This window comes from Octopus bimaculoides, chromosome Z (genome assembly GCF_046866305.1).
Source record: "Octopus bimaculoides isolate indiv1 chromosome Z, ASM4686630v1, whole genome shotgun sequence".
Classification (NCBI taxonomy): domain Eukaryota; kingdom Metazoa; phylum Mollusca; class Cephalopoda; order Octopoda; family Octopodidae; genus Octopus; species Octopus bimaculoides.
Genome location: NC_142944.1, coordinates 234,126 through 249,275, shown reverse-complemented (window position 1 = coordinate 249,275; position 15,150 = coordinate 234,126). Strand labels below are relative to the sequence as shown.

The window sequence follows — 15,150 nt, the reverse complement described above, 5'->3', positions numbered from 1 at the left end:
ATAAAAAAAGAAAAAAACATCTACTAGTGTGTGATCCAGTAGGTGCAGAAAGTATTTTACTGAAATTCTACACTCAGCTTCACCTGTTTGGCAAAGTCTCATTAAAACAGGTTCTTACATTACTATGGAAGTCTGGGGGTGTCTTTTCTTGCAGGAAATAAAGTTCTACATCTTCAACATCCTCTTGAAAGTTTGGCATGACAAATTGTTACAGGAAGTTCAAATAAATGGAACCAGTCCTAGAACTGTCAAAAAAGAATGGATCAATGAATCCTTTTGATGATAAGCTTCACCATGCTTCACACTCCTGCTTAATTAACATAATGTTTTTCCATATTATGCAGATTTTCAAGTCGCAAAATAGGTGCATCTGCAATGGTTACTTTAGCCATTTGATTTAAATGAAGTCTCATTACTCAAAAAAATCTTTGTTGGAAAGTGTGCTTCTTCTACACATTTTGTCAAGACCCTACTATTTTGGTCTGGATCATCTTCATTGAGAGCATGGATGATTCTTGAAATGTAACTTTTACAATAACAATGCTTTAAAACATGATGGACGTTTCGTTTAAAAATTCTTATCTTCTGACTCATTTACCACACAGGTTTTCTTGAACTCTGTCAATGTTTCTAGTATTCTCTTTCTTGCTTTGTCAGGCTTGTCAGTGTCCACAGTCTTCTGGAACATTTCTTGTGCACATTTTGAATAGTTCCATCTGCCTCAAACTTACCACTAATTCGAGTGATGGTAAGTTGCATAGATGGATCTGTTTAAAACTCCCTCTATGCACTTCAAATGTGTTTTCAAACTGCAATTTGCACTTCAGGCTAAATTTACTTTGTCCTAAGCTTAGTGTGATTACCTTAATTATTTTAAAGATTAAGTTATCAACTGTTAAAGTATTATACATTTCAGTGGGTGACATCATGTTTATAGTCCTTCACGATTACCTGTTTTATTATCAAATTTTTTCACATCATCTTGTTCATATTCTGATAGAATATGTATATATATATATATATATATATATATATATGGAAGGACTGGAAGTGTAGTGGTAGCAGGGAATTGTATCAGATCGCCAGAAGGGAAGCTAGGAGACAGGTTTACTTAGCCAGAAGGGAAACAGATAAGAAATTTGCCAATGTTCTGAATCATGAGGACCAAAGACTTGATGTGTTTCGAATTTCAAGAGAGTGTGTGAGAGAAAATTGCATTGTCATAGGAGAGAAATGTGTCTTCATGGATGATTGTTCATTTGTATTTAATGATGCTGCAAAGAAAGAGACTTGGAGATGCCACTATGAAAGGTTGCTAAATGAAGAGAATGAGTGGTAGAAAGAGAGTCTGCCAAATGTTGACCCAACTGAGGGATCAGCTATCCGAATTGACAGTACCTTGGTAGATAAAGCAATTAAGGGTATGAAAACAAGGAAAGCTCCTGGCCCATCAGGAATCCCTGCAGAGATGCTTAAAATATCTGGCAGTGTGGGTTATAGTCTAGTCACCCATATAGTCAATCAGGTGATACATGAAGGAGTCATACCCAATGACTGGTGTAGCAGCACCATAGTCAACTGGTACAAAATTAAAAGGTGACACCTGAGATAGAAATAATTACAGAGGTATCAAATTGTTGGATCAGGTGATGAAAGTCATAGAGAGGGTCATAGCATAGGGAGAGAGTTAGTTTAGATGAGATGCAGTTTGGTTTTGTGTCAGGTAGAAGCACCACTGATGCTATATTTCTGGTAAGACAGCTGCAGGAGAAATACCTAGCCAAAGATAAACCTTTGTACTTGGCTTTTGTTGACATGGAGAAAGCCTTTGACAGGGTACCCTGATCCCTTATATGGTGGTCAATTTGAAAACTAGGGATAGATGAGTTGTTGGTGAGAACTGTACAAGCCATGTACAGGGATGCTGTCAGTTAGGTGAGGGTTGGCAACGAGTATAGCGAAGAATTCTGGGTAGAAGTAGGGGTTCATCAAGGATCTGTCCTCAGACCCCTCTTGTTCATCATAGTCCGCCAGGCAATAACAGAGGAATTCAAGACAGGCTGCTTCTGGGAGCTTGTCTATGCTGATGACCTTGCTCTTACCAGAACTAGAGAAGTTTCAGGTGAGGAAGCAAGGTCTAGAATCTAAGGGCCTTAGAGTTAACCTAGCAAAAACTGAAGTCTTAGTAAGTAGGAAGGCAGACAAATCAGAAATCCCTTCAGGGAGATGGCCCTGCTTGATCTGTAGAAAAGGCGTAGGTAGAAACACCATAAGATGTATCCAGTGTAAGCTATGGACACATAAGAGGTGCAGCAATATCAAAGGAAGGCTAACTAGGAAGATAGTTTTTGTATGTGGAAGTTGCACAGGTGCAATAAACACCATAAATGTACAGAAAACAGATTCCATCACCTACTAGGGGAAAAACTAAAAGTAGTTGATAGCTTCCGTTACCTAGGTGACCAAGTCAGTAGTGGGGGGAGGTGCTCTGAGAGCGTAGCTGCTAGAATAAGAATAGCCTGGGCAAAGTTCAGAGAGCTCCTAACTCTGCTGGTGACAAAGGGCTTCTCACTCAAAGTAAAAGATAGACAGTATGATACATGGGCTGTAACTGCTGAGGACATGTGTAGGTTTGAAAGAAATGAAGCTACTATGCTCTGCTGGATGTGTAATGTCAGTGTGCATGCATGTCAGTGTAAGCACCCTGAGAGAAAATTTGGACACAAGAAGAATCAGATGTAGTGTGCAAGAGAGACGACTGCACTGGTATGGTCATGTGTTGTGAATGAATGAGGACAGCTGTGTGAAGAAGTATCATACCCTAACAGTGGAGGGAACCTGTGGAAGAGGTAGAGGCAGGAAGACATGAGATAAGATGGTGAAGTATTACCTTTGAACATAGGGCCTCACAGAGGCAATGACAAGCAACTGAGACCTTTAGAGATATGCTGTGATTGAGAAGACCCAGAAAGCCAAGTGAGATCGAAGTTGTGACTGATGCCAGTGTCTCATAACTGACCTGTTTAAAAGCACCCTTCAGTCATTGGGCAATATGCCATGCTTGTGAAGACCTGTTGAACCAAATGAAGTCGTAGCTGTGGCCAATGTCAGTGCTGCCTGACTGGCACCTGTACTGATGGCATGTAAAAAACACCCACTACATTCTGGAGTGGTTGGCATAAGGAAGGGCATCCAGCTGTAGAAACCTTACCAAATCAGATCAGGACCTGGTGCAGCTCCCCAAGTTTACCAGTTTTCAGTCAAACCATCCAACCCATACCAGCATGGAAAGTGGACATTAAACAACAATGATGATGGTAATGATCCAAGTTTGTATGGTTGTGTATAGAAGAATATATCTTAATCAATGAAATTCCAACTTTGTCTGATTTTCACATTTTATTATTTGCAATTTTTACAATTTTTACAATTTTACAATGTTGAAATAAACTAGTACTTTCGTACGTTATGCAATCATCAGGTTTATTTAGTGACAGTCCTGTTGCACAGTTGACACAGTTGTCAATTGCAGAACATGACTGTCGCTAAATAAACCTGATGATTGCATAACGTACGAAAGTACTAGTTTGTTTCAACATTGTAAAATTGCAAAATAATAAAACATGGAAATCAGACATTTCATTCATTATATATATATATATATATATATATAATAAAGTAAAGTTGTGGAATACTGTACGAGTGGAAATATATATGAAAGAAGGTTTGAAAATGCACTTATTTTTTTTTAAATATTTATTTACTTAACCGGTTTCACTTTTTTAGAAAAAGATTATCAAAAGTCTTTGAGAATAATAAAAAATGTTAAAAAACAGTTCGAGAATTAAAATGCATATATACATTCTTTGATGATAAAATATATTTAAAGTATAAAGCTTTGTATGAACTTTGTAGTGTTACATACTGATTATCACACATTCTCTGATATTAAAATGAAAATGTTAAAAACAGTGTATGAAAATACACATATGGAAAAATACATATACATATTCTTATACATATTCTTTGACAATACATATACATATTCTTATACATATTCTTTGACAATAAAGTTGAAGAGGAACTGACCTGGCTTTTTCCTCTTGTGTATATTGAGGGAATGTTTTACTGTCTTAAGAGACAGTATGACTGGCTAGCTGGGGTGGGAGGGAAGAAGAGTTAAAAAGGATTTTTTAATTTTATTTTTGGTTGGTCTGTGACAGTCTGTCATGGTTCACTGGTTTTTGGGACTGGTTTTGTGCACATCTCTATGTGTGTGTGTATATATGTGTGTTTGTGTCCGTGTGTCTGTGTGTGTGTGTGTGTGTGCCGTTTTTATTGGTCCCAGAGTTTATTGTGGAATGTGTATATGAGTGTGTGTTTGAGTGTTTTTTGTGTCGGTGGGGATGTTAGGTGTGTGTACGTGAGAGTGTGTGTACGTGAGAGTGTGCGTATATCTCTTTGTCTGAGTATGTATGTGTTGTTTTGATCGTCCTTGTGGTGTGTGTGCAAACCTGGTGATGGCCTACTTAGAATTGAAGATCTACGACAAATCCAAAACTAGATATGGCCTGTCTTTCCACCGATACCTGTTAAAGAATTGGAAACGTTACTTGGATGATTGCCTCATCCTATGGTCCCACACACTCGACCAACTCTTTGACTTCAAAACCCTAATTAACAGTGTCAACAACCATATCCAATTTACAATGGAATACAGTCAAGACCAACTTCCTTTTCTTAACATTCTCATTATAAAAATAGGTACCAGCATTGAGACTGATATTCATTACAAACCGACTGATTCCAAGCAATACCTTCTGTTCACCTCCAATCACCCAAAACATACAAAGACAAACATTCCCTTCAACCTTGCGAGAAGAATTTGCACAATTGTCTCTAATTATAGAACTCGAAATAAAAGACTCGAAGAACTAAAGGCAATTCTCCTCGAAAGACATTACCCAGCATCATTAGTTGAAAATGGAATAGAACGGGCCAAAACAATTGCTACCCATGACCTGCGAAAACCGAAACACATACACGGCACGTTAAATAGTCTCCCATATCTCTCAACACACAATCCTAGAAATGCAGAAGCTTACACAATAATATACAAAAACATCCCACTACTGAATCAAGACCCACGTCTAAAAAGAGTACTCGCAACCCATAAAATAATAAAAAGCAAAAGACAACCCAAATCCCTAAAAAACCTACTCACGAATGCAAAATTGCCCAACACAAGCCCACCACCTACCGTCAAAAAATGTGGTCGTTCCAACTGCAGGACTTGCATCCACCTCATGGAAGGAACAACATACAGATTCCAGTCGGGACACACTTTTGTTATAAAAAATAACTTCACATGCGCATCAAAAAATTTACTTTATGCCATAAGGTGTGAAGGGTGCCACAAAGAATACATAGGGCAAACGAGCCTTACTCTCAGAGAAAGGATGACAGTCCACCGCCAACAATTGAGGGATCCCACCACAAGACAGATACCACTCAGTGGGCACTTAGATCTCTGTGCACAAAACAAGTCACCCAAATTCCTAGTTTTCCCATTATACCAATGCTCAGACAACACCACTGACCAAACACGAATAAATAGGGAAAATAATCTTATTCAAAAATACAGACCACAGCTCAACATACTCTAACATAAGCCCCCTCCCCAGGTGCACGTCCAAAACAAAGACACACAGATACGCAAAATCACACACACACCAATACAATGCAAACCTCCGACACGAACACACTTACACACATATATACACACACAGACAATCACAATATCTCCACACTAGAGCACAAACCCACATACATTTCAAGAAAAAACACATGCATATATACACTTACAATACAATTGTAGCAACCACAACCAACACCCATACACACATATGTAAACAGGTACATGCACACACTTACACACCACTCCGGCAACCACAAATCATATTCACACACGCATATTTGCATACATATGTACACACACATACAAACACCATACGCCTGTTCCCCAGTAAAAATGTCACACACACACAATACAATCCCAACAATCCCAACAAACACCCACAAGCACACATGCACAGAAGCATGCACACACAATGACACACCTCGCCGACAAATACAAGCCACATAGACGCACTCACACAAACACACCCACACATATACACACATATACTGTACTAACAATACAAACAAAACTAATCACTCACAATGACAGCGCACACACAAATGTACACATATACACCAGGAAACTACACAAACCATACCCACGTACACACACATACAAACGCATACCCAGTACCAACATACACAGAACACACATGCACACACATACACATCACTTGGATAAACCCAACGTACAAGGACACCTAATAAATACAACACACACATACATGCTCACACACACATGCACCCTCATGCACACACATACAGTTGCTCTCTCACACACACACACACACACACACCACAAGGATATTTAAAACAACACACCCACTCAGACAGAGAGACACACACACACTCCCACACTCACACAAAACACTCCCACGCACACACACAGATGCACACATACATACACACACATACGCACACATACGTACACACCCTGACACATACATACGGTTGCTCTCACACACACACACACACCACAAGGACGATCAAAACAACACATACATACTCAGACAAAGAGATATACGCACACTCTCATGTACACACACCTAACATCCCCACCGACACAAAAAACACTCAAACACACACTCATATACACATTCCACAATAAACTCTGGGACCAATAAAAACGGCACACACACACACACACACACACACACACACGGACACACGGACACAAACACACATATATACACACACACATAGAGATGTGCACAAAACCAGTCCCAAAAACCAGTGAACCATGACATACTGTCACAGACCAACCAAAAATAAAATTAAAAAATCCTTTTTAACTCTTCTTCCCTCCCACCCCAGCTAGCCAGTCATACTGTCTCTTAAGACAGTAAAACATTCCCTCAATATACACAAGAGGAAAAAGCCAGGTCAGTTCCTCTTCAACTTTATTGTCAAAGAATATGTATAAGAATATGTATATGTATTGTCAAAGAATATGTATAAGAATATGTATATGTATTTTTCCATATGTGTATTTTCATACACTGTTTTTAACATTTTCATTTTAATATCAGAGAATGTGTGATAATCAGTATGTAACACTACAAAGTTCATACAAAGCTTTATACTTTAAATATATTTTATCATCAAAGAATGTATATATGCATTTTAATTCTCGAACTGTTTTTTAACATTTTTTATTATTCTCAAAGACTTTTGATAATCTTTTTCTAAAAAAGTGAAACCGGTTAAGTAAATAAATATTTTTAAAAAAATAAGTGCATTTTCAAACCTTCTTTCATATATATATATATATATATATATATATATATATATATATATATATATATATATATATATATATATATATATATATATACTGATGTTGTTACACAGTGAGACATAATTATAGTTAAAGGAAGTTCCTGAAAGGGAATTAACAGATATTAATGTCAGATATTAATTAACAGATATTAATTGTACAAATGTTTCCAAATACACAGTCTTCAATGATATGAAAGTATTATACTAATAGAAATGTTAGATCTAATTGTAATGAAGGAAAGTTCCGTTGAGAGATAGTGCTAATAATGATAATGATAATAATAATAATAATAACAATAATGATGATGAGGATGATAATTGTTTCAAATTTTGCCACAAGGGCAGCAATTTGACAAGAGAGGATTAGTCGATTCATCGACCCCAGTGTTCAACTGGTACATAATTTATCAACCCCAAAAGGATGAAAGGCAAAGTCAACCTTGGTGAATTTGAACTCAGAACATAAAGACAAACAAAATACCACTAAGCATTTTGCTTGGCATGCTAATGATTCTGCCAGCTCACTGCCTTTTGAAGGAAAGGAATTAGTCAATAACATTGACCCCAGTATTTGACTGGTACTTTATTTTATTGTTCTTGAAAAATGAAAAGCAAAGATTTAAACTCAGCAGGATTTGAACTCAGGACATAAAGCCAGCAGGGAATGCCACTAAGCATTTTGTCCACTGTGCCAACAATTATACTAGCCTTATAATAATAATAATAATAATAATAATAATAATAATAATAATAATAATGATAATAATAAAGCCTGAAATTTTGGTGGAGAGGACTAGTTGATTGCATTGACCTCAGTGTTTGACTGGTACTTAATTTATTGACCCTGAAAGGATGAAAGATAAAGTCAACCTTGGTGGAATTTGAACTCAAAACATGAAGGCAGACGAAATGCTGTTAACCATTTCGTCTGACATGCTAAGTTCTGCCAGCTTGCCACCTTAACAATAACAATAATAATAATAATAATAATCATAATAAAATAACAATAATAATAATAATAATAATATTAATAATTCTTTCTAACAAATTTTGGCACAAGGCCAGCAACTTTGGAGTAAGAGTTAGTTGATCTCATCAGCCCTAGTACTTGATTGGTACTTTATTTTATTGACCACCCAACAAAAGGATAAAAATGTAAAGTTGTGCTTGATGAGAATTGAACTCAGCACATAAAGAAGATTTTTTAATTTCCTTGAACCATTTTACTTGTCTTCTGTATATTTCAAAACCTTAATCCACTTATTAGCAATAAAGTACTTAAATTGTATAATCAACTACATTTCTCCCAGACTAAGATTATCACAGTAGATCTGAAGATTGTCTTGGATTCTTCAGCAACAAAATGTGATGAACAACAAACAACAAACAATTAGTGTTTTCTCACTCTCACTCTTTCTCTACTCAGTATATATGCATATGTGTATGTGTGTGTGCATGTGTGTCTGTACGTATCTGTATGTCTTTCTCTCTCTCTCTATGTCTCTCTCTCCTTTCTCTCCCCTTTCTCTCCCCTCTCTCTCTCCCCTCTCTCTCTCATTCTCCCTCACTGTCTACTCAGTATATATGCATATATGTGTGTGTGTGTGTGTGTGTGTGTGTCTGTACGTATCTGTATGTCTTTCTCTTTCTCTCTCTCTATGTTTCTATGTATCTATCTCTCTATCTTTCTGTCTATCTCTCTCTATCTACCTATCTATCGCCTTCCCCATCAACCCCCTTTGCCCTTCCCCACCCTACTCATTCACCCCCCTCTCTGTCCCTCATCTACCTCCCACCTCCTTCCATCCATCTATCCATCCATCTATCTATCAATCAATCAATCAATCAATCACTGACTTCTCTTTTTCCTCTCTCTGTACAGGTCTATGAACAGCGACGTGAAAGAGTGCTTGAACTTTTAAACAAACAAGAAGAACTCAAACAGGAGTTGACCTCAGCTAAGGACCGTCTCATGATTGAACAAGCATCTTGGAACTTTGACTGTAAGTCTCTCCTGTGTTTTACATGCCGAAGGGCCAGAAAGACAGAGCTTTGAAAAATCCTCCACCATCTTTTCCTGCAGGAGGAGAAGCTTAACAAAGGCATGCATTTTATTTCTCTATTAATAAATTTAACTGTTAAAAGCCTAACCATCGTTCTAACCTTAAAACCTTAATATATAAACTTGAATTGTAATTTTAAAACCATAACTTATAAATATTTCTTCTAACTCTCACTGTTAAGCTTAAACTCTAACCCTAACCCTAACACTAATCTTAACAGTAAACATCATCCCTGACCCTTTATTTTATTTTACATTAACAATCCTAAACATTGTTTTAATGTAGGGATGCATTAGGCAGTTGAAAGGGATGGAGGGGCCACAGGCCTAAGGGCTTAATGCTAATCTCTATGTGCTGTGGTTTACCATCAAATAAATAAATGAATACTTCATATGGTTCCAGTGCATTGCATGCCCCAGGGACCCTACAAGGTTGTTACGCTGACCTCTGCCTGTTGTCAAATTAAGTATTCATTCCATCTCTTTACATTTTGAATTTGAGTTCTGCCAAGTTCAACTTTGATTTTCTTCCTTCCATGGTCAATAAAATTATGTTACCGGCAGTTGGTACCATCTTAAGGCATGGACACACTGGGTTTTGAGTTCAATCCTGCTTTGCAGCACTTTGAACAAGTATCTTATGCACCCAAGATCAGCCAAAGCCTTGTAAGAGAGTTTGGCCACTGGAATCTGAAAAGAAGCTTCTTGTTGTGTGTGTGTGTGTGTGTGTGTGTGTGTGTGTGTGTGTGTGCACATACCAGCTGCTGATATTAAATAAAGTGTTAAATACTTAATGATATGCAAATAAGTAGCCCCAATCCTTGAAGCTGCTAGACTTGTTGGATATGGCTGCTTGTTTCTCTGAAATTGCTCAAATTGATGTAGATGCCTCTCACAACAACCCAATAAGATTTGAAAATCAATTAAGGATGTCCGTCATTTTCTCAGTCTACAGAGAAATAGCTAAATTAGCCTTGTTTATAATTCTACAATATAGGTTACACATATATACATACATAAATACATACATACATATATATATATATATATATATATATATATATATATACACACATACATACATACACTTTATTGTGAATTCCTGTGAATTTTCATGTTTTCATCTAAAATTGAGATAAACATCATTCCTCCATGTGATTGGCATGAAAAATTGTTAAGATATTAAGATATTTTCTTAAGATGAAACCAGTGATAGCCTTAATATACAAATAAAGAAATTTTATCCACCAACACAGCGTTGAGAACTCATTCTCACTGTTCAACATTTACATATATATATATATATATATATATATATATATATATATATATATATATATATATATATATATATATATATATATATATATATATATATATGTTGGTGCAAACAGGAAAAATAGAATTCAAAAATGAGTATATTTTTTACTCTTTTACTTGTTTCTGTCATTTGATTGCAGCCATGCTGGAGCACCACTTTAAAGGGTGTTAGTTGAAGAAATCAACCCCAATGGTGGGGGGACAAACTTACATATATATAAATATATACATATGTATATGTATATGTATATATATATATATAAAATATATAGTTTTAGGGAAAATAACCAATTTTCAAGAACTCATCGATGAAAATCCACTATCACATATAGAAAAATTAATAATTAAAAGCACAATAAATGAGTATAATATAAAGTAAAGTAAATATCATAAGATAAATATAAAAAAAAGATTACACGTGTTTCATAACCAATTTTCAAATAGAAAAGAAATTTAAATCGATTAAAATCAATTGAAATTATCTAAAATAAGTTCTATTCAAAAATATAGCTACTCGTCAGATCGTAAGTAGAACAATAATTAGATATATATCTCAACCAACAATAAGTACCAAATGAATTAATATGAAATACTTATTATATAAAGATAGAAAAATTATTTAAAAAATATCATAATATCAAAATAATAACCATTCAATAATCATCCCTTCATCCATTATAATAACATGTATATTATATACAAAAAACATCTTACATAAATTATCATTGTTTTAAATTATCATTGTTTTTAATAATCCGAAATATTTTTATAATTGTAGTAATAATAATTATAATAATAATGACCTTTTTAATAAACATAACTTTTATACTCATGATAATGTCTTCTTAGGTAATAATAAGAATAATAAGAATAATTGGTATTATAATAAATTACCTAAACATAAACTTAATTTTAATGGAAACAATTTTAAATATTATTTTAATTTTTTTAATGATAATAATAAATTTAATAATACTAATAATAAATTCAATAATATCTATAATAAGAACAAACTCTGGTTAATTATTCCATACGGTGTTCAAGTTAAAACTAACATTATTAATGAAGTTTTTAAAGTTATTGATTTATTCCTTAGAGATAATAAAAAATATCATTATATTTTTTCTAAAAATAATTTTGGTGTAGGTTATTCCACTACTAATAATGTTGCTAATATTATCTCTATTATATATGTATATATATATATATATATATATATATATATATATACATATATATATATATATATATGTATGTATATGTATATGTATGTATGTATTAGGGTGTGTGTTGGGGTATCTATTTAATTATTCTAGTAGCTATATTTTGTTTTTATTGGTAGGTTAATATTTTAGTAAGTTTAAGGTTTTATATTACAATGACACTACGATTTTGATAAGACTAAATCAATAGTAGTATTTTAGTTTATTTCATAATATTGTAGTACTTATTTAACTTAAATTTATTAAAAGAAGAGATAATATTAGCAACATTATTAGTAGTGGAATAACCTACACCAAAATTATTTTTAGAAAAAATATAATGATATTTTTTATTATCTCTAAGGAATAAATCAATAACTTTAAAAACTTCATTAATAATGTTAGTTTTAACTTGAACACCGTATGGAATAATTAACCAGAGTTTGTTCTTATTATAGATATTATTGAATTTATTATTAGTATTATTAAATTTATTATTATCATTAAAAAAATTAAAATAATATTTAAAATTGTTTCCATTTAAATTAAGTTTATGTTTAGGTAATTTATTATAATACCAATTATTCTTATTATTCTTATTATTACCTAAGAAGACATTATCATGAGTATAAAAGTTATGTTTATTAAAAAGGTCATTATTATTATAATTATTATTACTACAATTATAAAAATATTTCGGATTATTAAAAACAATGATAATTTAAAACAATGATAATTTATGTAAGATGTTTTTTGTATATAATATACATGTTATTATAATGGATGAAGGGGTGATTATTGAATGGTTATTATTTTGATATTATGATATTTTTAAAATAATTTTTCTATCTTTATATAATAAGTATTTCATATTAATTCATTTGGTACTTATTGTTGGTTGAGATATATATCTAATTATTGTTCTACTTACGATCTGACGAGTAGCTATATTTTTGAATAGAACTTATTTTCGATAATTTCAATTGATTTTAATCGATTTAAATTTCTTTTCTATTTAAAAATTGGTTATGAAACACGTGTAATCTTTTTATTATATTTATCTTATGATATTTACTTTACTTTATATTATACTCATTTATTGTGCTTTTAATTATTAATTTTTCTATATGTGATAGTGGATTTTCATCGATGAGTTCTTGAAAATTGGTTATTTTCCCTAAAACTATATATTTTATATATACTTTATCTATAAGGCTCAATATAATTTAAATTTTTTATAAATTGATTTTAATTGAGTTTTTTACCTGTAATTTTGGACTTTGTCCCTAATATTATTATATATATATATATATATATATATATATATATATATATATATATATATACATATATATATATGACGGGTTTCTTTCAGTTTCTGTCTACCAAATCCACTCACAAAGCATTGGTCAGCCTGAGGCTATAGTAGAAGACACCTGCCCAGGGTGCCATGCAGTGGCACTGAACCCAGAATCATCTGGTTGGGAAGCAAGCTTCTTACCACACAGCCATGTCAGTGCCTATATGTATATTTTTTTTATTAATATTTAGCAGAAGTAACAGAGTGACTCAAGATCTGAGAATTTCGTGTCAACACACAAAATTCTTGGACCATGAGTCACTCTGTTACTTCTGCTAAACTGTTACTCGGAGTTTCACGTTCCCATTCATCGGACAGTTTTGTTAGAAATGGGAAACAAAACTGTCCGATGAACGGGAACGTGAAACTCAGAGTAACAGTCTTTTGTTATATTTCTGCTGCTTTTAAATAAAGTATATATATATTTATATATACATATATATATATATATATATATATATATATATATATATATATATATATATATATATATATATCATCATCATCATCATCATCGTTTAACAACCGCTTTCCATGCTAGCATGGGTTGGACGTTATATATATGATATGGATATATATATATATATATATATATATATCATCATCATCATCATCATCATCATATATATATATATGATATGGATATGTCCATGCATGCGTTTCTCCTTATCTTGACATTATGTACTACTGTTATAGAAGTGGTACCATTTGTTTGCAATCTTCTGTAATGACATTTATTGATTAGGAGAAAAATATTACCTTGCTTGGAAACAGTTGAGTGTTGGTGAGAGGAGAAGTATTAGGGTATAGAAATTCTTCTTCAATGGAATTTGTCTGCCCATGAAAAATATGATGCTAAAACTATGGTGATGATGGTAATGAAACAGAATCTAGAATTTACATTTGTATTCATTTGTTGTTTGCTAGCCAGGATCTACCTTAATCAGGATTTAAATTTGAAATCTACTTTACTCAAACACTGCCTTCAGGATTTTTGTCAGTTCAGCAGCAGAATTCTGTATTGTTGCTTCCTTGCAGTACTTGCCCTTTTTTCTTTTTTTCACATTCTGAGTTCAAATCCCACCAACACCTTCTTGAGAAGTAGACTAAATCTGTCATCTAGTTTAACTCTTTGGGTATGATAATGGAGTCCACTTTGTTGCAAGCATTTAGCCAAGTGTCTTGTTTAAGAAAACCTCCCAACCTCCCTTCCACTATTCTTGAAGGACCTTAAAAGGGTCATGGACACTACTTTCCCTCCCAACTAAAAGATACTTCACACACACACACAAATCTATACATGTCCCATTTTCTTAATTACAGTATACTCATCAGGATTATTTGGAAAGTTATTTCTTGTAAGAGTTATCTTTTCCAAATGCTTCACTCTTTAGAAAATAAAGTTAAATACTGATGCTATCAACATATTCATCATGAGGAAGATTAAATTAATTAGTTGGTTATGAATCAATATTATTACACTCTGCCAAATCAGACTGGAGCCTGGTTTAGCCATCTGGTTTCACCAGTCCTCAGTCAAATTGTCCAACCCATGCTAGCATGGAAAGCGGACGTAAAAAGATGATGATGATGATGATGATGATGATGATGATGATGATGATAAAGTCAGAAAAATAACTTTAATAGGAATAATGGAAGGGTTGATGTTTATACATTGTACTTGAATATGTGTATGTATGTAGGTACATACCCATATATATGTATGTATGTATGTATGTATGTATGTA

At 33.4% G+C, this 15,150-nt stretch overlaps 1 protein-coding gene across 4 annotated transcripts in view; it reads left to right on the top strand.

Annotated features, from left to right (window-relative positions):
* Window positions 1-15,150, top strand: part of LOC106872443 (uncharacterized) — a 547,002-nt gene that overhangs the window by 524,133 nt on the left and 7,719 nt on the right. For 2 of the 4 annotated variants that reach the window (XM_089365395.1, XM_052973789.2), the window contains exon 17: window positions 9,341-9,461. In XM_089365395.1, coding sequence (XP_089221521.1) covers window positions 9,341-9,461 — 121 coding nt within the window. Of the gene's footprint in view, window positions 1-9,340; window positions 9,561-15,150 lie in introns of all 4 variants that reach the window. The other 2 variants (XM_089365396.1, XM_052973790.2) reach the window with 1 other exon arrangement.